Genomic DNA, 23,980 nt, shown 5'->3' on the forward strand with positions numbered 1-23,980 from the left:
TCAAACTTAATTCCACCACATAAGTTATCAAATGAAATAAATTTGAAAAGACCCAAAACATTTTCAATTTCTATTTTAAATGGCGAAACAGAAGGCCACTGACAAATCAATGGCTGTAATCATAATATCATATCACATCACACACAACGTATAAACAATTAAAATAAAATGTAAAAAATCACGTCGTTCGACGCTAAAACGCAATTACGTCACAGTTTCTACGATCTCTCATATAGAGAGCCTAAGTCCCTCCCCTTCCGGTCGACCACCATGGGACCTTATTTCGGAAAAATATTGTATGGTAGTCAATGGCGAGAGACAACAAATATTTTGATCTCGTTTGAATTGTGCCCTGAATTACACATATGATGTTTGTCAATTTAAAAGATACATTTTAAAGTCAAGAAAGTCGCAGTTTGATGTAAAACGGTTGAGGTATAAGACTATGAAAATACGTAATTACAAAGACTACAAACCCAGAAGGCGCACATGCGACGTCATACCTTTTCTCTCAATGAATGAAGCTAACTTTACTGAAGCTAACGTCTGTCATTTTTTCTATAGTCTTACATTATAATCGTAACGTTACGCCGTCATGCCTGACTCGTGTTTTGAGCCAGAATACACACATACGAGCAACGGATCTTGTGACGTAGGCTACATAGTGCGAGACGAGAGATGTAGTTCATCGAGCGATTTTCACATACAACTAAACGTTACTCTTCTGTTTTATGACAAACTGCGACTTTCTTGACTTTCATATTTACCTTTTAAATTGACAAACATCATATGTGTAGTTCAGGGGACAGTTCAGACGGAATAAAAAGATAAGTTATCTCTCCCCATTGACTTCCATACATATTTTTTCCGAAATAAGGTCCCATGAGCCGGAAGCGGAGGGGCGGGACTTAGGCTCTCTATTATCAGTCGCCAAACAAAGGTCTTGAATACATTGTTAATTTATTTACTGTTGGCAAAATTGTATATACATAAGCAAAAATATTTAAATTCATCCCCAATATTTAAGATGTTTAAATTAGAATTTGATTGCTTCATATCTTCTGAAATTGTTAAAAAACAAAAAGTCATTAATATGTTTAATTTTATATTATTTTTGGATCCCCTGCTACCAATTAATGTTTCTCCTTGTTTTGTAATATTGTATGCTATGTTGGTTACTTGTTGCAAATGCAATAAAAAAAATAAAAAAGAATAATAAAAAAAGAATCAGTCGCCAGACAGGAAACTCATGAATATTCATGCAAGCCCCGCCCAGTACTGTCGAATATTCAGAACAGATGTTAATAAATCAATCTCATTCGTCATCCAGACAGGCGCAGTGCTTCAGCAGATATATTGATGATTCAACATGGCTTCGTCTTCAGATGAGTGCAGGTTTCTGGATGAGTTAAGGAAGAACCGCGTTAAAATAACTCTGGCAGACACAGAAATCACTGGCGTTATTCAGCGAGTCCACCCGAAGAAGACTGTGCTTTTAGAGGACGGTGAGGATACACATCTCTCTTATAACAGCACAGTTTATAGAGTTACTGCTAAAGTGTGTGTTTTCAGTGTCTGAGGTGAATAACAGCACAGTGTATAGAGTTATTACAGCTAAAGTGTGTGTATTCAGTGTCTGAGGTGAATAACAGCACAGTGTATAGAGTTATTACAGCTAAAGTGTGTGTAAGTTATTCAGTGTCTGAGGTGAATAACAGCACAGTGTATAGAGTTATTACAGCTAAAGTGTGTGTATTCAGTGTCTGAGGTGAATAACAGCACAGTGTATAGAGTTATTACAGCTAAAGTGTGTGTATTCCGAGTTATAGTTGAAGTGTGTGTATTCAGTGTCTGAGGTGAATAACAGCACAGTGTGTATAGAGTTATTACAGCTAAAGTGTGTGTATTCAGTGTCTGAGGTGAATAACAGCACAGTGTGTATAGAGTTATTACAGCTAAAGTGTGTGTATTCAGAGTAATTACAGCTAAAGTGTGTGTATTCAGTGTCTGAGGTGAATAACAGCACAGTGTGTATAGAGTTATTACAGCTAAAGTGTGTGTATTCCGAGTTATAGTTGAAGTGTGTGTATTCAGTGTCTGAGGTGAAAAGTGGACGGAAGTTTCCAGGCCTCAAACTGATTTTCGGACATGAGATTGTGAAAGGTAAGTTAATTAAACTCATAATCTCATAATGTTTCAGTAATCCGATGGTACTGTGTTTATTGATGACAAGCTAATTATCTTGCTTTTTTGACAGTGGATTTCATCAGTTCTGTGAACGAAGACCAGTGAGTGTCTTTATACTAATTGAATGTGTTTTATCGCTTCATTTTGTTTTATTACATCAGTACAGGTCATGATTGATGATTTATTTGCTGTGATTTCAGTTTTAATGAAGAGCAGAGGTCAGAGTTCAGCTCTCTCAGGAGGAAGATCATCATGGGTAATGTTTCTGTCAATCTCACACGTCACTTTGTAGGCCAACCGGCAGGATTATCGATGAAAACAAGCTCTGTGATCAACACAAGTTTATTATGCGTGTAGGTTTAGTCCATCAAGATAATTATCCAAGATGAACACAACTTTTGAAGCCCAAATGCATCTGCCAGAAGTAAAAAGCTAAGCGTATATGAACGAACTACACCACGGTCACATGACTTCAACGTCACCCTCACTGAGCTTCCGACAACTCTCTCAGTCTTCATCTAAACACATTTTCCCAGAAAGTTTGAGTTAGACTAGCGTATAAGAGCAGATTATTAGCATAACGCTGCTGTAAAAGCAGACTGAGTTCAGCTGATGACGTTTAAAGGAGTAGTTCTCTTCCGAAGGACAATCTCCTGATAGTTTACTCTCCCCACGTCATCCCAGATGTTTACGTCTTTCGTTCTTCAGTGGAACAGAAATGCAGGTTTGTGAGGAACACACTCCAGGATGTTCTCCATATAGTGTCTTCAATGGTCCAGCGGGTCGAAGGTCCAGATGTGAGTTTCAGTGCAGCTTCAGTCTCTCACGATCCAGCCGAGGAATAAGAGTCTCATCTAGACAAACCAGCGAACATTTATAACTAAATACACATTTATATACTCGTGTAAACACAAACGCTCGTCTTGCAGAACTCTGCGACGCACCACGCTTTACATCATCAGGCGCTGCTGTGAATAAGGTCTAATGCAAACGTTGATGTTCATCTAAGGATGTCCTTCTAGCAGCTGAAGAGTGCAGTCTCACACACTCACAGAGAGTAGCACACTTGCACACAGCAGAGTAACCGGATCTGGAGTTCCCATCAGCCTCTGTGTTCCCCTCAGATGGTGATGAACACGACGTCAACTATGTGGTGATCGACGAGCTTCATGAGAAGTTCGGGCCTGCGGTGAGTTATGCATGTGTCTCTCCTCCAGCCGGGTCCGTGATGATGATGATGATGGTGATGGTGGTGATCGTGTGTCTCAGGTCATGCACATTAAAGAGCAGAGAGTGATCGGCCTCGGTGCGGATGTGTTCGGGCAGACTGAGCAGGAGAGGCTGTGCTGGTTACAGGTGACAGGAACACCTCGTCTTCTGTGGCTGTGTGTGTGTGTGTGTGTGTGAGAGTGTGTGAGAGAGTGAAGGACTGTTCTGATGCAGGTCGCCACGAAGAGAGTCGTGTACCTGTTCGATATACTCCTGCTTGGAGGACAAGCGATTAAAAATGGGCTGTCCATGATCCTGGAGAATCCCCGCATTCTGAAGGTCAGCTGATGTTGTGCTCTCAGTGAGTGTGTGTGTCACTGATCACCTCATCATCTGTGTGTGTGTGTGTGTGTGTGTGTGTGTGTGTGTGTGCCTCCTCAGGTGGTTCACGACTGCCGCTGTGTGGCCCGGTGCCTGAGAGCCCAGTTCAACGTCAACCTCACCAACGTCTTCGACACGCAGGTGGGTCAGGGGTCACGGGGTCAGGGGTCACGTACACACTTGACCCAGCTGAGGAAGAGTACTGGGCGACCGATCGTTTCACAGTGACGAACAGGAAGTAACATAAGCGTGTGTGTTCTGGGGCTCCTTTATAAGCGCCGCACAGAATAGGCCCTGAGAGGCCTACGCATCTCTCACGCACGAGCTGTGGTTTACCAACACACACCTGACTGGAGTGTGCGTCTGTATGGTACTCTGATCTTTCCGGAGACGTTTACCGACACCGATGATGATCTGAGGGAGGAAAACCACTTTAATATTCATTAATCCTAATCACACATACAGGGCATGTCCACAATAACAGTTTAAATACATAAAATAAGTATTTAAACTAGTTATTCAAAAACAAGGCAAGGATCGGCTACTAAAGGATTTTTATCAATGTAATGTGACGCACATCCGTATCTCATATTCTCCTAATATCTCGTACCGTTAAATGATGTCACGTGGATGAATATGCAGATGAGGACAGTAAACGAGGCATTGTGAGCTCAGATATGGTTATTTCGGGGAGGAGACGCGTGACACACTCTTCCTCTGACTGGGTTATAGAGGGAATGTGCGCAGCTTCTGGCGTACGTTTTTATATGGCTGAATATTTTTGATGTACGCCATGCTTGGCTTTTGGGCGCACGCACCGCTTTAATGCGGATCCTACACCGCTTTATAAAGCAGAGCTCAGTGTCTGAAGCGCAGGAGTGTGTTGTGTTCCTCAGGTGGCGGACCTCATGCTATTCTACACCGAGACCGGCGGGTTTCTCCCGGACCGGGTCAGCCGTCTCCCAGAGCTGCTCCACCGCCACCTGAAGCTGCCCGCCCACGACCTCTCACCCCTGCGGGCCCGAGAGCAGCACACACAGGTCTGACACACACACAATCGCACTCACACTTGACCACTTGTTTACTTCTGTGACATGTTTCCTGTATTTGGCCCTAGTGCGTAGACCTAACGGCGATCTAACTCGTCTTGCGTAGACCTAACGGCGATCTAACTCGTCTTGTGTAGACCTAACGGCGATCTAACTCGTCTTGCGTAGACCTAACGGCGATCTAACTCGTCTTGCGTAGACCTAACGGTGATCTAACTCGTCTCGCGTAGACCTAACGGCGATCTTACTCGTCTTGCGTAGACCTAACGGCGATCTAACTCGTCTTGTGTAGACCTAACGGCGATCTAACTCGTCTTGTGTAGACCTAACGGCGATCTACTCGTCTTAATAATAATAATAATAATACATTTTATTTGCTGGCGCCTTTCAAGACACCCAAGGACACCTTACAGAAAAAATAAAAAAAATAAACAAGACATTAATACAAGCCCAACAATAATATCAATAGTAAAATCAAATGAATATGTACGATCTTGATGCTAAAAACCATTAAGTCCAGTAAGTTGTATTGGAATGATACAATTTATGTAGGATAAGCTAATCTAAACAGATGTGTTTTAAGTTGTGATTTGAAATGATGGATAGAGTCCAATTGGCGAATGTGAAGTGGGAGAGAGTTCCAGAGACGTGGGGCAGAGCGGCTGTAGGCTCTAGCCCCCATGGTGCTAAGTCTGAATGTTGGTACAGTTAAAATTTCAGCCGTAGAGGAACGAAGTGTTCGAGAAGGATTATAGGGAAGAAGCAGGTCTGAGAGGTATGAGGGTGCAAGGTCATGGAGGGCTTTGAAGGTAAGCAGCAAAATTTTGTAATTAATCCGGTGAGAAACAGGAAGCCAGTGGAGCTGAATAAGAAGTGGTGTAATATGATCAGTTGATCTAGTGCAGGTGATAATCCGAGCTGCCGAGTTCTGAATGGACTGGAGACGATGGAGAAGTTTATTTGTGGAGCCAATGAGGAGGGCGTTGCAGTAGTCAATGCGGGATGTGATCAGGGCATGAACAAGGACCTGTGTACTGTGTTGGGAGAGGGAAGGGCGGAGTCTAGAGATGTTGCGGAGGTGAAAGTAAGAAGTCCGAGTGATATTGCTGATGTGAGGGCCAAAGGAAAGTGTACTGTCTAGAATGACACCGAGGCTTTTGACTTGGGAGGAGGTGGGAATCGGAGAACCATCAACTGACATAGTAAACGGTTGACTTTTGGAGAGTGTGGCCTTTGAACCAATGAGGAGAACCTCACTTTTATTTCCATTTAGTTTGAGAAGATTGATTGACATCCAGTTGTTGATAGCTTGCAGACAGGAGGTGAGAGCGGAGGGGGGAAGAGAGGTGTTAGGTTTTGTGGAGAGATATAATTGTGTATCATCAGCGTAACAATGAAAATGAATCCCAAAGGAACGGAGAATGTTGCCTAGAGGTAATATATAAATGATAAAAAGCAGTGGTCCCAGCACTGAGCCCTGAGGAACACCATGTACATGTCTTGTGTAGACCTAACGGCGATCTAACTCGTCTTGTGTAGACCTAACGGCGATCTAACTCGTCTTGTGTAGACCTAACGGCGATCTAACTCGTCTTGTGTAGACCTAACGGCGATCTAACTCGTCTTGTGTAGACCTAACGGCGATCTAACTCGTCTTGCGTAGACCTAACGGCGATCTAACTCGTCTTGTGTAGACCTAACGGCGATCTAACTCGTCTTGCGTAGACCTAACGGCGATCTAACTCGTCTTGCGTAGACCTAACGGCGATCTAACTTGTCTTGCGTAGACCTAACGGCGATCTAACTCGTCTTGTGTAGACCTAACGGCGATCTAACTCGTCTTGTGTAGACCTAACGGCGATCTTACTCGTCTTGTGTAGACCTAACGGTGATCTAACTCGTCTCGCGTAGACCTAACGGCGATCTTACTCGTCTTGCGTAGACCTAACGGCGATCTAACTTGTCTTGCATAGACCTAACGGCGATCTAACTCGTCTTGTGTAGACCTAACGGCGATCTACTCGTCTTGTGTAGACCTAACGGCGATCTAACTCGTCTTGCGTAGACCTAACGGCGATCTAACTTGTCTTGCGTAGACCTAACGGCGATCTTACTCGTCTTGCGTAGACCTAACGGCGATCTAACTTGTCTTGCGTAGACCTAACGGCGATCTAACTCGTCTTGTGTAGACCTAACGGTGATCTAACTCGTCTTGCGTAGACCTAACGGCGATCTAACTCGTCTTGTGTAGACCTAACGGCGATCTAACTCGTCTTGTGTAGACCTAACGGTGATCTAACTCGTCTTGCGTAGACCTAACGGCGATCTTACTCGTCTTGCGTAGACCTAACGGCGATCTAACTTGTCTTGCGTAGACCTAACGGCGATCTAACTCGTCTTGTGTAGACCTAACGGCGATCTACTCGTCTTGTGTAGACCTAACGGCGATCTAACTCGTTTTCTGTAGACCTAACGGCGATCTACTCGTCTTGTGTAGACCTAACGGCGATCTAACTTGTCTTGCGTAGACCTAACGGCGATCGTACTTGTCTTGCGTAGACCTAACGGCGATCTAACTCGTCTTGTGTAGACCTAACGGCGATCTACTCGTCTTGCGTAGAACTAACGGCGATCTAACTCGTCTTGCGTAGACCTAACGGCGATCTAACTCGTCTTGTGTAGACCTAACGGCGATCTAACTCGTCTTGCGTAGACCTAACGGCGATCTAACTCGTCTTGTGTAGACCTAACGGCGATCTAACTCGTCTTGCGTAGACCTAACGGCGATCTAACTCGTCTTGTGTAGACCTAACGGCGATCTAACTCGTCTTGTGTAGACCTAACGGCGATCTACTCGTCTTGTGTAGACCTAACGGCGATCTAACACGTCTTGTGTAGACCTAACGGCGATCTACTCGTCTTGTGTAGACCTAACGGCGATCTAACTCGTCTTGTGTAGACCTAACGGCGATCTAACTCGTCTTGTGTAGACCTAACGGCGATCTAACTCGTCTTGCGTAGACCTAACGGCGATCTAACTCGTCTTGCGTAGACCTAACGGCGATCTAACTCGTCTTGTGTAGACCTAACGGCGATCTACTCGTCTTGTGTAGACCTAACGGCGATCTAACTCGTCTTGTGTAGACCTAACGGCGATCTAACTCGTCTTGTGTAGACCTAACGGCGATCTAACTCGTCTTGCGTAGACCTAACGGCGATCTAACTTGTCTTGCGTAGACCTAACGGCGATCTAACTCGTCTTGTGTAGACCTAACGGCGATCTAACTCGTCTTGCGTAGACCTAACGGCGATCTAACTCGTCTTGCGTAGACCTAACGGCGATCTAACTCGTCTTGTGTAGACCTAACGGCGATCTACTCGTCTTGCGTAGACCTAACGGCGATCTAACTCGTCTTGCGCAGACCTAACGGCGATCTAACTCGTCTTGTGTAGACCTAATGGCGATCTAACTCGTCTTGCGTAGACCTAACGGCGATCTAACTCGTCTTGCGTAGACCTAACGGCGATCTAACTCGTCTTGCGCAGACCTAACGGCGATCTACTCGTCTTGTGTAGACCTAACGGCGATCTACTCGTCTTGCGTAGACCTAACGGCGATCTAACTCGATCTACTCGTCTTGCGTAGACCTAGCGGCGATCTAACTCGTCTTGCGTAGACCTAACGGCGATCTAACTCGATCTACTCGTCTTGCGTAGACCTAACGGCGATCTAACTCGTCTTGCGTAGACCTAACGGCGATCTAACTCGTCTTGCGTAGACCTAACGGCGATCTAACTCGTCTCGCGTAGACCTAACGCCGATCTAACTCGTCTTGTGTAGACCTAACGGCGATCTAACTCGTCTTGCGTAGACCTAACGGCGATCTAACTCGTCTTGCGTAGACCTAACGGCGATCTAACTCGTCTTGCGTAGACCTAACGGCGATCTAACTCGTCTTGTGTAGACCTAACGGCGATCTAACTCGTCTTGCGTAGACCTAACGGCGATCTAACTCGTCTTGCGTAGACCTAACGGCGATCTAACTCGTCTTGCGTAGACCTAACGGCGATCTAACTCGTCTTGTGTAGACCTAACGGCGATCTAACTCGTCTTGTGTAGACCTAACGGCGATCTTACTCGTCTTGCGTAGACCTAACGGCGATCTAACTCGTCTTGCGTAGACCTAACGGCGATCTACTCGTCTTGTGTAGACCTAACGGCGATCTAACTTGTCTTGTGTAGACCTAACGGCGATCTAACTCGTCTTGTGTAGACCTAACGGCGATCTAACTCGTCTTGTGTAGACCTAACGGCGATCTACTCGTCTTGTGTAGACCTAACGGCGATCTAACTCGTCTTGTGTAGACCTAACGGCGATCTAACTCGTCTTGTGTAGACCTAACGGCGATCTAACTCGTCTTGTGTAGACCTAACGGCGATCTTACCCGTCTTGCGTAGACCTAACGGCGATCTAACTCGTCTTGCGTAGACCTAACGGCGATCTACTCGTCTTGTGTAGACCTAACGGCGATCTAACTTGTCTTGTGTAGACCTAACGGCGATCTAACTCGTCTTGTGTAGACCTAACGGCGATCTAACTCGTCTTGTGTAGACCTAACGGCGATCTACTCGTCTTGTGTAGACCTAACGGCGATCTAACTCGTCTTGTGTAGACCTAACGGCGATCTAACTCGTCTTGTGTAGACCTAACGGCGATCTACTCGTCTTGTGTAGACCTAACGGCGATCTAACTCGTCTTGCGTAGACCTAACGGCGATCTTACTCGTCTTGCGTAGACCTAACGGCGATCTAACTTGTCTTGTGTAGACCTAACGGCGATCTAACTTGTCTTGTGTAGACCTAACGGCGATCTAACTCGTCTTGTGTAGACCTAACGGCGATCTAACTCGTCTTGTGTAGACCTAACGGCGATCTACTCGTCTTGTGTAGACCTAACGGCGATCTAACTCGTCTTGTGTAGACATAACGGCGATCTTACTCGTCTTGCGTAGACCTAACGGCGATCTAACTCGTCTTGCGTAGACCTAACGGCGATCTAACTCGTCTTGTGTAGACCTAACGGCGATCTAACTCGTCTTGTGTAGACCTAACGGCGATCTACTCGTCTTGTGTAGACCTAACGGCGATCTAACTCGTCTTGTGTAGACCTAACGGCGATCTAACTCGTCTTGCGTAGACCTAACGGCGATCTAACTCGTCTTGTGTAGACCTAACGGCGATCTACTCGTCTTGTGTAGACCTAACGGCGATCTAACTCGTCTTGTGTAGACCTAACGGTGATCTAACTCGTCTTGCGTAGACCTAACGGCGATCTTACTCGTCTTGCGTAGACCTAACGGTGATCTAACTCGTCTTGCGTAGACCTAACGGCGATCTACTCGTCTTGTGTAGACCTAACGGCGATCTACTCGTCTTGTGTAGACCTAACGGTGATCTAACTCGTCTTGTGTAGACCTAACGGCGATCTACTCGTCTTGTGTAGACCTAACGGCGATCTAACTCGTCTTGTGTAGACCTAACGGCGATCTACTCGTCTTGTGTAGACCTAACGGCGATCTTACTCGTCTTGTGTAGACCTAACGGCGATCTAACTCGTCTTGCGTAGACCTAACGGCGATCTAACTCGTCTTGTGTAGACCTAACGGCGATCTAACTCGTCTTGTGTAGACCTAACGGCGATCTAACTCGTCTCGCGTAGACCTAACGGCGATCTAACTCGTCTTGTGTAGACCTAACGGCGATCTAACTCGTCTTGCGTAGACCTAACGGTGATCTAACTCGTCTTGTATAGACCTAACGCCTATCTAACTTGTCTTGTGTAGACCTAACGGTGATCTACTCGTCTTGTGTAGACCTAACGGCGATCTAACTCGTCTTGTGTAGACCTAACGGCGATCTAACTCGTCTTGTGTAGACCTAACGGCGATCTAACTCGTCTTGTGTAGACCTAACGGCGATCTAACTCGTCTTGCGTAGACCTAACGGCGATCTAACTCGTCTTGTATAGACCTAACGCCTATCTAACTTGTCTTGTGTAGACCTAACGGTGATCTACTCGTCTTGTGTAGACCTAACGGCGATCTACTCGTCTTGCGTAGACCTAACGGTGATCTAACTCGTCTTGCGTAGACCTAACGGTGATCTAACTCGTCTTGCGTAGACCTAACGGCGATCTAACTCGTCTTGTATAGACCTAACGCCTATCTAACTTGTCTTGTGTAGACCTAACGGTGATCTACTCGTCTTGTGTAGACCTAACGGCGATCTACTCGTCTTGCGTAGACCTAACGGCGATCTACTCGTCTTGTGTAGACCTAACGGCGATCTAACTCGTCTTGTGTAGACCTAACGGCGATCTAACTCGTCTTGTGTAGACCTAACGGCGATCTAACTCGTCTTGCGTAGACCTAACGGCGATCTTACTCGTCTTGCGTAGACCTAACGGCGATCTGGGGTCGGAACACAGTAGGCCGGTGCTGAAGGGTGTTTCCACTGAGCGGTACGGTACAGTAAATGTAATAAAGTAGGTTAATCACAGAAGTAACACAGCGTAGTCTTCATACCCGGTTCAGGAGCAGTGAGTGTTTGTTCTCTGTAGTGGTGTGGTTAGCAGGATTATTAGGCTGCTGTCACTTTAAGACTGAATGCACGCGCGATTGACAATTTTAAGTGAATTTGTCCGAGCGTAGGAAGGCATTAAAGAGAGCTCGACTTGCACTGTCTGAGAGACGCAGCTTTCAGGGCGCGAGCTTCGGATGCTACACTTCCCACACAGCGCGCGAGTAACGGATTCCCTCTCGCGTGTTCCAACGCTTGAATATTTACATTGGAAAGGCTGAAACCTTCGTGATGATGCACTGACCCATCAACTCTACAGAGCGTTGTTCATGTTATCACAGCATTGCATTTGTTAGAAATCAAAGAGTTGTTACTGGCGAATGACACCGTTTCATACACTTACCAAACTCCGATTTTTGCATGTGCCGCTTGTCGAGTGTTAAGTTAAGGCTCTGGCTGTAAGTATTCCATCCACAAATACACCACCTCTTCTGTTAATGGCTTGTCGTTGTGTTTTGGACAGCCATCATGATTTGTTGTGTTCAGTGGTGATGCATGTTGCAGCTCTCGCCAGTACACCGCAGCGGTGATGTGCTAGTGCTAGCCTAGTGTGTGTGCTGGTGTCAGGCCGCTGAACGCTGCTCGTGTCTGCAGGAGTGTCCTGAGGTGTGGTACCTCCGCCCGTGTCCTCCTGTGCTGATGGGTGCGATGGCCTCGTCTGTGCTCCACCTCCTGCCGCTGCGCCTGCTCCTGCTGGACGCCCTCATGGCCGACTACACCCTTCTGGTGGACGCACACATGAGCAGCGGCCACGACAAGTCCCTTGACTTCCACCAGGTCAGAGCACACACACACACACACACACACACACACACGAGCAGCGGCCACGACCAGTCCCTTCACTTCCACCAGGTCAGAACACACACACACACATGAGCAGCGGCCACGACCAGTCCCTTCACTTCCACCAGGTCAGAACACACACACACACACACACACACACACACGAGCAGCGGCCACGACCAGTCCCTTCACTTCCACCAGGTCAGAACACACACACACACACATGAGCAGCGGCCACGACAAGTCCCTTGACTTCCACCAGGTCAGAACACACACACACACACACACACACGAGCAGCGGCCACGACCAGTCCCTTCACTTCCACCAGGTCAGAACACACACACACACATGAGCAGCGGCCACGACAAGTCCCTTGACTTCCACCAGGTCAGAACACACACACACACACACACGAGCAGCGGCCACGACCAGTCCCTTGACTTCCACCAGGTCAGAACACACACACACACACATGAGCAGCGGCCACGACCAGTCCCTTCACTTCCACCAGGTCAGAACACACACACACACATGAGCAGCGGCCACGACAAGTCCCTTGACTTCCACCAGGTCAGAACACACACACACACACACACGAGCAGCGGCCACGACCAGTCCCTTGACTTCCACCAGGTCAGAACACACAAACACACACACGAGCAGCGGCCACGACCTGTCTCTTTACTTCCACCAGGTCAGGACACACACACACACACACACACAACCCCTGTAACCCCTGTGAGTGTGTGTGTTCTCTGATCAGGAGTGTGTTGTAGAGATGTAACCCCTGTGAGTGTGTGTGTGTGTTCTCTGATCAGGAGGAGTCTGCGCTCCCGAAGGAAGCAGAGGAGCTGCTGTCGGTGAGACGGGAGCGTCGGGAGTGGGCCACGCTTCACTATTCTCTGACAGACGCCGGCCTCCTGGATCGCTCCAGCTTCAGACCCTCTCCACACACACACACACACTGCGTCTGACCTGTCCTCTGTGTATCAGTAGTGTTGTTTCTCCTGCTCCTGGAGACTGTCCTGATCAGTTATTATTTGGAAAGAATCAATTTTTTGTACAATACGTTGGAATTCATAATGCTGCATGTTTTACACTTCTGCAGTGTGTGAAGTGTTCCCATTAAATGTAAAGCTCTTCTGCTGCTGTTGACTCCTGTGTTTATGTGACACACAGAAGGGTTGTGGTGTTTTACACTAAACCTGAGAACTCTGAGATGAAGCTGTCGCTTTGAGACTCGGACAGAAGCTTCTTAATCAAAGGAAGACATTTCAGCATTACATTCATTTCCACAGAAAGAAAAACTGAAACCTTGCATGCTGCATCGTTATAATTTATGATAAAAATGCTACCAACAAGAGTGCAGAGTGAATAATAGATGTGTGACATTATGCCAGCAGTCATTTCCCACTGAAGCCCGAGACTGGTTTCCCACTGAAGCCCGAGACTGGTTTCCCACTGAAGCCCGAGACTGGTTTCCCACTGAAGCCCGAGACTGGTTTCCCACTGAAGCCCGAGACTGGTTTCCCACTGAAGCCCGAGACTGGTTTCCCACTGAAGCCCGAGACTGGTTTCCCACTGAAGCCCGAGACTGGTTTCCCACTGAAGCCCGAGACTGGTTTCCCACTGAAGCCCAAGACTGGTTTCCCACTGAAGCCGGAGACTGGTTTCCCACTGAAGCCCGAGACTGGTTTCCCACTGAAGCCCGAGACTGGTTTCCCACTGAAGATAGTTAGTAGATTGTGTTCACTCAATGGCTGGCTGTCTGGGTGGTGTCTGCGAAATAATATAGAATTCATAGACAATTGGAAAAGTTTTTGGGGCAAACCTGACCTGTTGAAAAGAGATGGTATTCATCCCTCCTGGGATGGTGCTGCTCTTCTCTCTAGTAATTTGGCTCATAGTCTTAGAGATAAAACATGACAATCTGGGCCTCAGGTCAGGAAGCAGACAGACTGGCTTAACCGACCGTCTGCTAGCGGCCTCACGTCACCAAGGTCAGATAAATCCCATCACATAGAGACTCTTTCACCTAGATATCATCATATAGAGCCTCTTTCACCTAGATATCACCATATAGAGACTCTTTCACCTAGATATCATCATATAGACACTCTTTCACCTAGATATCATCATATAGAGACTCTTTCACCTAGATATCATCATATAGAGACTCTTTCCCCTAGATATCATCATATAGAGACTCTTTCACCTAGATATCATCATATAGAGCCTCTTTCACCTAGATATCACCATATAGAGACTCTTTCACCTAGATATCATCATATAGACACTCTTTCACCTAGATATCATCATATAGAGACTCTTTCACCTAGATATCATCATATAGAGACTCTTTCACCTAGATATCATCATATAGAGACTCTTTCACCTAGATATCATCATATAGAGACTCTTTCACCTAGATATCATCACATAGAGACTCTTTCCCCTAGATATCATCATATAGACACTCTTTCACCTAGATATCATCATATAGACACTCTTTCACCTAGATATCATCATATAGACACTCTTTCACCTAGATATCATCATATAGACACTCTTTCACCTAGATATCATCATAGAGACTCTTTCACCTAGATATCATCATATAGAGCCTCTTTCACCTAGATATCATCATATAGAGCCTCTTTCACCTAGATATCATCATATAGACACTCTTTCCCCTAGATATCATCATAGACACTCTTTCACCTAGATATCATCATATAGACACTCTTTCACCTAGATATCATCATAGAGACTCTTTCACCTAGATATCATCATATAGACACTCTTTCACCTAGATATCATCATATAGAGACTCTTTCACCTAGATATCATCATATAGAGACTCTTTCACCTAGATATCATCATATAGAGACTCTTTCACCTAGATATCATCATATAGAGACTCTTTCACCTGATATCATCATATAGAGCCTCTTTCACCTAGATATCATCATATAGACACTCTTTCCCCTAGATATCATCATATAGACACTCTTTCACCTAGATATCATCATATAGACACTCTTTCACCTAGATATCATCATAGAGACTCTTTCACCTAGATATCATCATATAGAGCCTCTTTCACCTAGATATCATCATATAGAGACTCTTTCACCTAGATATCATCATATAGAGACTCTTTCACCTAGATATCATCATATAGAGACTCTTTCACCTAGATATCATCATATAGAGACTCTTTCACCTGATATCATCATATAGAGCCTCTTTCACCTAGATATCATCATATAGAGACTCTTTCACCTAGATATCATCATATAGAGCCTCTTTCACCTAGATATCATCATATAGAGACTCTTTCACCTAGATATCATCATATAGAGCCTCTTTTCCCTAGATATCATCATATAGAGCCTCTTTCACCTAGATATCATCATATAGAGACTCTTTCACCTAGATATCATCATATAGAGACTCTTTCACCTAGATATCATCACATAGAGCCTCTTTCACCTAGATATCATCATATAGAGCCTCTTTCACCTAGATATCATCATATAGAGACTCTTTCACCTGATATCATCATATAGAGCCTCTTTCACCTAGATATCATCATATAGAGCCTCTTTCACCTAGATATCATCATATAGAGACTCTTTCACCTAGATATCATCATATAGAGCCTCTTTTCCCTAGATATCATCATATAGAGCCTCTTTCCCCTAGATATCATCATATAGAGACTCTTTCACCTAGATATCATCATATAGAGACTCTTTCACCTAGATATCATCATATAGAGACTCTTTCACCTAGATATCATCATATAGAGCCTCTTTCCCCTAGATATCATCATATAGAGACTCTTTCACCTAGATATCATCATATAGAGCCTCTTTCACCTAGATATCATCATATAGAGACTCTTTCACCTAGATATCATCATATAGAGACTCTTTCCCCTAGATATCATCATATAGAGCCTCTTTCACCTAGATATCATCATATAGAGACTCTTTCACCTAGATATCATCATATAGAGACTCTTTCACCTAGATATCATCATATAGAGACTCTTTCACCTCATATCATCATATAGAGCCTCTTTCACCTAGATATCATCATATAGAGCCTCTTTTCCCTAGATATCATCATATAGAGACTCTTTCACCTAGATATCATCATATAGAGACTCTTTCCCCTAGATATCATCATATAGAGCCTCTTTCACCTAGATATCATCATATAGAGACTCTTTCACCTAGATATCATCATATAGAGACTCTTTCACCTAGATATCATCATATAGAGACTCTTTCACCTAGATATCATCATATAGAGACTCTTTCACCTAGATATCATCATATAGAGCCTCTTTCACCTGATATCATCATATAGAGCCTCTTTCACCTAGATATCATCATATAGAGACTCTTTCACCTAGATATCATCATATAGAGCCTCTTTCACCTAGATATCATCATATAGAGACTCTTTCACCTAGATATCATCATATAGAGCCTCTTTCACCTGATATCATCATATAGAGACTCTTTCACCTAGATATCATCATATAGAGCCTCTTTTCCCTAGATATCATCATATAGAGCCTCTTTCACCTAGATATCATCATATAGAGCCTCTTTTCCCTAGATATCATCATATAGACACTCTTTCCCCTAGATATCATCATATAGAGACTCTTTCACCTAGATATCATCATATAGAGCCTCTTTCACCTGATATCATCATATAGAGACTCTTTCACCTAGATATCATCATATAGAGACTCTTTCACCTAGATATCATCATATAGAGCCTCTTTCACCTGATATCATCATATAGAGACTCTTTCACCTAGATATCATCATATAGAGCCTCTTTTCCCTAGATATCATCATATAGAGCCTCTTTCACCTAGATATCATCATATAGAGACTCTTTCACCTAGATATCATCATATAGAGACTCTTTCACCTAGATATCATCATATAGAGACTCTTTCACCTGATATCATCATATAGAGACTCTTTCACCTAGATATCATCATATAGAGCCTCTTTCCCCTAGATATCATCATATAGAGACTCTTTCACCTAGATATCATCATATAGAGACTCTTTCACCTAGATATCATCACATAGAGCCTCTTTCACCTAGATATCATCATATAGAGCTTCTTTCACCTAGATATCATCACATAGAGCCTCTTTCACCTAGATATCATCATATAGAGCTTCTTTCACCTAGATATCATCATATAGAGACTCTTTCTCCTAGATATCATCACATAGAGCCTCTTTCACCTAGATATCATCATATAGAGCTTCTTTCACCTAGATATCATCATATAGAGCCTCTTTCACCTAGATATCATCATATAGAGACTCTTTCACCTAGATATCATCATATAGAGACTCTTTCACCTAGATATCATCACATAGAGCCTCTTTCACCTAGATATCATCACATAGAGCCTCTTTCACCTAGATATCATCACATAGAGCCTCTTTCACCTAGATATCATCACATAGAGACTCTTTCCCCTAGATATCATCACATAGAGCCTCTTTCACCTAGATATCATCATATAGAGCCTCTTTCACCTAGATATCATCATATAGAGCCTCTTTCACCTAGATATCATCATATAGAGACTCTTTCACCTAGATATCATCACATAGAGCCTCTTTCACCTAGATATCATCACATAGAGCCTCTTTCCCCAAGATATCATCATATAGAGCCTCTTTCGCCTAGATATCATCATATAGAGACTCTTTCACCTAGATATCATCATATAGAGACTCTTTCCCCTAGATATCATCACATAGAGCCTCTTTCACCTAGATATCATCATATAGAGACTCTTTCACCTAGATATCATCATATAGAGACTCTTTCCCCTAGATATCATCACATAGAGCCTCTTTCACCTAGATATCATCATATAGAGCCTCTTTCACCTAGATATCATCACATAGAGACTCTTTCCCCTAGATATCATCACATAGAGCCTCTTTCACCTAGATATCATCATATAGACACTCTTTCACCTAGATATCATCATATAGACACTCTTTCACCTAGATATCATCATATAGAGCCTCTTTCACCTAGATATCATCATATAGAGCCTCTTTCACCTAGATATCATCATATAGAGCCTCTTTCACCTAGATATCATCATATAGAGCCTCTTTCACCTAGATATCATCATATAGAGACTCTTTCCCCTAGATATCATCATATAGAGCCTCTTTCACCTAGATATCATCATATAGAGCCTCTTTCACCTAGATATCATCATATAGAGCCTCTTTCACCTAGATATCATCATATAGAGACTCTTTCACCTAGATATCATCATATAGAGCCTCTTTCACCTAGATATCATCACATAGAGCCTCTTTCACCTAGATATCATCACATAGAGCCTCTTTCACCTAGATATCATCATATAGAGCCTCTTTCACCTAGATATCATCATATAGACACTCTTTCACCTAGATATCATCATATAGAGACTCTTTCCCCTAGATATCATCACATAGAGCCTCTTTCACCTAGATATCATCACATAGAGCCTCTTTCACCTAGATATCATCACATAGAGCCTCTTTCACCTAGATATCATCATATAGAGCCTCTTTCACCTAGATATCATCATATAGAGCCTCTTTCACCTAGATATCATCATATAGACACTCTTTCACCTAGATATCATCATATAGAGACTCTTTCACCTAGATATCATCATATAGAGACTCTTTCCCCTAGATATCATCATATAGAGACTCTTTCACCTAGATATCATCACATAGAGCCTCTTTCACCTAGATATCATCATATAGAGACTGTGTCTGTTCCCCGAACTTGGAAATCCCAAAAACTTTCAAACTCATCTAAGGTTAAAAATGTAATTGATGATCAACAAATAAAAAACAGATATAATACGGATGAGCAAATGATAAAGCTTGGGTTGCTGAATATTCGATCTCTTACTTCAAAAGCGCTAATAGTTAATGATATGATTACAGATTATAACCTAGATGTGCTGTGTTTGACAGAAACCTGGCTAAAACCAAACGATTACATTGCTTTAAATGAGTCAACCCCACAAGATTACGGTTATAAACATGAACCTCGTCTGAAACGCAAAGGAGGAGGTGTTGCTGTAATTTATAGTAATATTTTCAAAACCACTAAGAAATCTAGTTGTAAATATAATTCTTTTGAAGTGTTGGTGCTTAATGTAAAAATATATAGTGTAAACGATAAATCACATTTGAGAATTCTGCTGGCTACTGTATACAGGCCTCCAGGGCACCATACAGACTTTATCAAAGAATTTGCAGACTTTCTATCAGAATTAGTATTGGCTGCAGATAAAGTACTAATTGTTGGTGATTTTAATATACACATAGATAATGAAAAAGATGCATTGGGATTGGCATTTAAAGACATTATAAACTCAATTGGAGTTAGACACGTGTCAGGACCGACTCATTGCCGTAATCATACTCTAGATCTAATACTATCACATGGAATAGATGTTGATGCCGTTGAAATACTGCAGCAGAGCGATGACATCTCAGATCATTATCTAGTCTCGTGTAAATTACATTTAGCCAAGGCTGCAAAGCCGACTCCGTGTTATAAATATGTTAGACCGATCACTTCTGCCACTAAAGATTGCTTTATCAATAATCTTCCTAATCAGTTTCATCATCTCAGCATCCCGGATAGCTTAGAAGAACTCGATATTGCAACAGAAACTTTTAACTCTCTCTTTTCCAGCACTTTAGACACAGTTGCTCCGCTGCGCTTAAATAAGATTAAAGAACATAGTCCAGCGCCGTGGCACAACGAGCACACTCACACACACACACACACTCACACACACACACTCACACACACACACTCACACACACACACACACTCACACACACACACACACTCACACACACACTCAGGCCCTTAAGAGAGCAGCCAGAAAAATGGAGCGCTGGAAGAAAACAAAACTAGAGGTGTTTCGGATTTCATGGAAGGAGAGCTCGATTGCTTACAGAGAGGCTTTAAAAGCTGCTAGATCTGCTTATTTTTCAACCCTATTAGAAGAAAATAAACATAATCCTAGGTATTTATTTGAAACAGTGGCTAAACTAACGAAAAAGAAAGCTTCAAGCCCAGAATCTTCCAAGCAACACAGCAGTAATGACTTTATGAACTTCTTCACTTATAAGATCGATAATATCAGGGACAAAATTATAACTATGCAACCGTCTAATACAGTATCGCATCAGGAAGTGCATTGTAGTCTCCCTGAGGGAAAATTTGATTCATTCATTGCTATAGGAGAGGAAGAATTTTGCAAACTCGTCAAATCATCTAAATCCACAACGTGTATGCTAGACCCTATACCGACTAAGCTGCTGAAAGAGATGCTTCCAGATGTCATAGATCCTCTTCTTAATATCATTAATTCATCTTTGTCTCTAGGATACGTACCAAAAACCTTTAAGCTAGCTATGATTAAACCGCTTGTTAAAAAACAGCAACTTGATCCTACAAAACTAGTCAATTACAGGCCGATCTCTAATCTGCCATTTCTGTCAAAGATATTAGAAAAAGCAGTATCCTCACAACTGTGTTCCTTTCTTGAAAGAAATGATATCTGCGAGGATTTTCAGTCCGGATTTAGACCGTACCATAGTACCGAGACAGCTCTCGTTAGAGTCACAAATGATTTGCTCTTATCATCCGATCGTGGTTGTATCTCTCTATTAGTGTTACTTGATCTTAGTGCTGCATTTGACACCATTGACCACAACATCCTTTTAAATAGACTCGAACATTATGTTGGCATTAGTGGAATTGCACTAGCATGGTTTAAATCATACTTATCTGACCGTTATCAGTTTGTAGCAGTAAATGAAGAGATGTCTTATCAATCACAAGTTCAGTATGGCGTACCACAAGGCTCAGTACTAGGACCGCTGCTGTTCACTCTGTACATGCTACCATTAGGAGATATCATTAGGAAACATGGAATTAGCTTTCACTGTTATGCCGACGATACTCAGCTGTATATTTCTTCAAAACGAAACTTACCAATTCACAAAATTAACGGAATGCATAGCTGATATAAACAACTGGATGACTAGTAATTTCCTACTACTAAATTCAGAAAAAACAGAGATTCTAATTATTGGACAAAAAACTTCCACACGTAATAACCTAGAGTACTGTCTAACACTTGATGATATTCTGTTAAGTCTTCGTCGTCGGTTAGGAACCTGTGTGTGTGTGTGTGTGTGTGTGTGTGCTCTTTGATACAAATCTTTCATTTGAAAGTCACGTGTCTAGTATCTGTAAAACCGCATTTTTCCATCTTAAAAATATATCTAAATTACGTCATATTCTCTCATTGACAAATGCAGAACAATTAGTTCATGCGTTCATGACCTCAAGGCTAGATTATTGTAATGCTCTACTGGGTGGTTGCCCTGCACGCTTAACAAACAAACTACAGCTAGTTCAAAACGCAGCAGCTCGAGTTCTTACCAGAACCAGGAAGTATGACCATATTAGCCCCGTTCTGTCAACACTGCATTGGCTGCCTATTAAACATTGTATAAACTTTAATTTAATTAATAATTACTTATTTAGTTTGTTGAGTCATTTACAACGGCTTTAAACGCGGCTCAACCAATCAGAATCCAGGACCAGATCTATTCGTTTTATAACCTTTATTTTTTTTTTTTCAAAACAAGTGTTGGCGTTTTTAAGAAGCTTTGTCTTGAGACTGTTTTTTAAATCCATTGTGCTCAAAACTTTTTTTTTAAAGCTTTTTACTTAAAATATTTTTGTAAATAAAGTGATATTATAGTCAACAAAGTCTCTCTCTCTCTCCCCCTCCCCCTATCCCCCCCCCCTCTTCCCCCCCCCCCCCCCCTCTCTCTCTCTCTCTCTCTCTCTCTCTATCTCTCTCTCTCTCTCCCCCAAGGGATTGTCCCGGTCTCGGTTGGCAGGGTGACAGTCCTCGAGTGTGTAAACTTGTGCTATTGTCCCCGGGCCAGAAGCTGCCATGGAGACACACTACTATGACACAGGGAAATGTTTGCTGATGGCCATTCTATGGGCTTTGTCCCACTCTTTCTCTTTCATGACGACTCGATTTAAGTCTCCGAATGTTTGACTACAAACGCGAGAGTGCTCTCCGGCTCCTCCGGCTTTGTCTCGCGGGTTTGAATGAGTAATTCAGCTTTTGTGTGTCTGGATTGAGGGGGCAAACAGAGAGACAAGATTCCTGAGCGCTCGAGCCGCTTCCCATGGTTATGCGGGATCAGACTGGGATCGGGATGGGGAACAGGAGCGTGGCGCTTCACCGGCCCTTTACAAACTCATTGTGCCCGAGGGGAACCGGTGACCGTTTCTACGGAGAAACATCGCGTCTGCGCGCTATTTTCCTGAGGGATTTCCATGACAACTATTTGTGGTGGCAAAGAATCCGACACCGGGCTCTCGAGCTCATTGTGAGGAGAGTGCGGGCTCTGATTGGCTCAGAGCAGTAATACACCGAGTCTATAGGCATTGAGCTTCAGTCAGTGTTATTATAGAGAGCGTCCCTTCACGAGCTTCTGTGCGCATTACCCGGGAACGGGAGAGCAGATGCGCGGGCCTGAGCGCGGAGGTTTGAACGCTCCGGGTGAACGCGTGCGATGGCCAACGCTGACAGCGAGGTGAAGACGCTCCTGAACTTCGTGAATCTGGCGTCGAGCGACATCAAGGCGGCGCTGGACCGATCCGCGCCCTGCAGGCGCTCCGTGGACCACCGCAAATACCTGCAGAAACAGCTCAAGCGCTTCACGCACAGGCCCGCAGACCAGCGCGCGCGCGCCCGGCCGAACGCGCCGGACCCGAGCCCGAACCCCGCGGGTCACGTGCCCATGCGCGCGCGCCAGCTCCCGGCGTCCTTCTGGCAGGAACCGCGCACCCCGGGCAACCGCGCGCGTCTCCAGCACCTCCTGAGGAACAGCGCGAGCGGCCCTGCGAGCGTCAGATCTCACGCAGAGAAAAGGAAGATGTTTCGCGATAATAATAATAATCACCCGCACGCGGAGCCGCCGAGGAGGAGCGCGCCGTGCGTGTGCGTGTGCGCGTGCTGCCCTCTTCAGTGTCACGCACTGCACGCGGACGCGCCTCTCAGGAACAGAACAGCGGAGGCGCGCGGACTCCACGGTAACGCGCATGTGGTGATCAAGCCGATTCCCACGAAGCCCGCGATCTCCTCCTCCATCTTCAGCGTGTTCGGCTTCATCTAGTGCTAGAGGACCACAGGACACTACAGGTCCACTGCAGGACTACTAACCTTCTCCAGCGCTTCTGTTTTAATCCACTACTGACACGTGCTGCACATGCACGAGCACTGTTTATGATCACGCGCCTTTGAGCACTTAAAGTACAGATGTAGCAGGAATAATACACACGTGCAGGGATGATTTTATCGGCTTTTGTGAAGTTGGAATGCGAGGACATGAAGATATGATCACAGCATTAGTTTACACGCATCATCAGGAGACTCTCTGTAGAATGAGTTTAACAGTCGCTCTGTGTTCCAGATTTCACTGTGATGTAGAGATAGATCAGTATTTATTATGATCTTGTAGATGTTGTTCTGTCACACTAAGCCTGGTCATAATCCAGGTTTTGTGCCGAATTAGCTCATTAAAACTGGTAATCGAC

The 23,980-nt window shown here is 44.1% G+C and overlaps 2 protein-coding genes across 3 annotated transcripts; both read left to right on the forward strand.

Moving 5' to 3' along the window:
• Positions 1-1,277: 1,277 nt before the first annotated feature.
• exd1 (exonuclease 3'-5' domain containing 1) lies at positions 1,278-23,980 on the forward strand. Of its 2 annotated transcripts, XR_013800028.1 has the most exons (12): positions 1,278-1,505; positions 2,095-2,163; positions 2,258-2,288; positions 2,388-2,443; positions 3,312-3,376; positions 3,457-3,543; positions 3,631-3,735; positions 3,838-3,918; positions 4,674-4,817; positions 12,061-12,243; positions 13,069-13,984; positions 22,242-23,980. XR_013800028.1 is itself a non-coding variant. In XM_079633170.1 (11 exons), exons 1-11 carry the CDS (start codon positions 1,370-1,372, stop codon positions 13,222-13,224), a joined length of 1,113 nt encoding a protein of 370 aa, XP_079489296.1. In that variant the 5' UTR covers positions 1,278-1,369; the 3' UTR covers positions 13,225-14,034. The 2 variants fall into 2 exon arrangements, 1 of the variants encoding a protein (XP_079489296.1); XM_079633170.1 differs by lacking the exon at positions 22,242-23,980 and having other exon boundaries at positions 13,069-14,034.
• LOC307009425 (uncharacterized protein) lies at positions 22,957-23,559 on the forward strand (the record flags this gene model as incomplete). The annotated part of the gene is made up of 1 exon (XM_079633173.1): positions 22,957-23,559. One exon carries the CDS (start codon positions 22,957-22,959, stop codon positions 23,557-23,559), a length of 603 nt encoding a protein of 200 aa, XP_079489299.1.

Source organism: Phoxinus phoxinus (genome assembly GCF_949152265.1).
Source record: "Phoxinus phoxinus genome assembly, chromosome: 13".
NCBI lineage: Eukaryota > Metazoa > Chordata > Actinopteri > Cypriniformes > Leuciscidae > Phoxinus > Phoxinus phoxinus.

Bases quoted from the DNA above. Each gene is read 5' to 3' on its own strand.
- exd1 (XM_079633170.1), top strand. From the start codon at position 1,370: ATGGCTTCGTCTTCAGATGAGTGCAGGTTTCTGGATGAGTTAAGGAAG. The intron at 2,444-3,311 runs GTAATGTTTCTG...TGTTCCCCTCAG, and splicing joins CAGGAGGAAGATCATCATGG to ATGGTGATGAACACGACGTC. The intron at 4,818-12,060 runs GTCTGACACACA...TCGTGTCTGCAG, and splicing joins CCCGAGAGCAGCACACACAG to GAGTGTCCTGAGGTGTGGTA.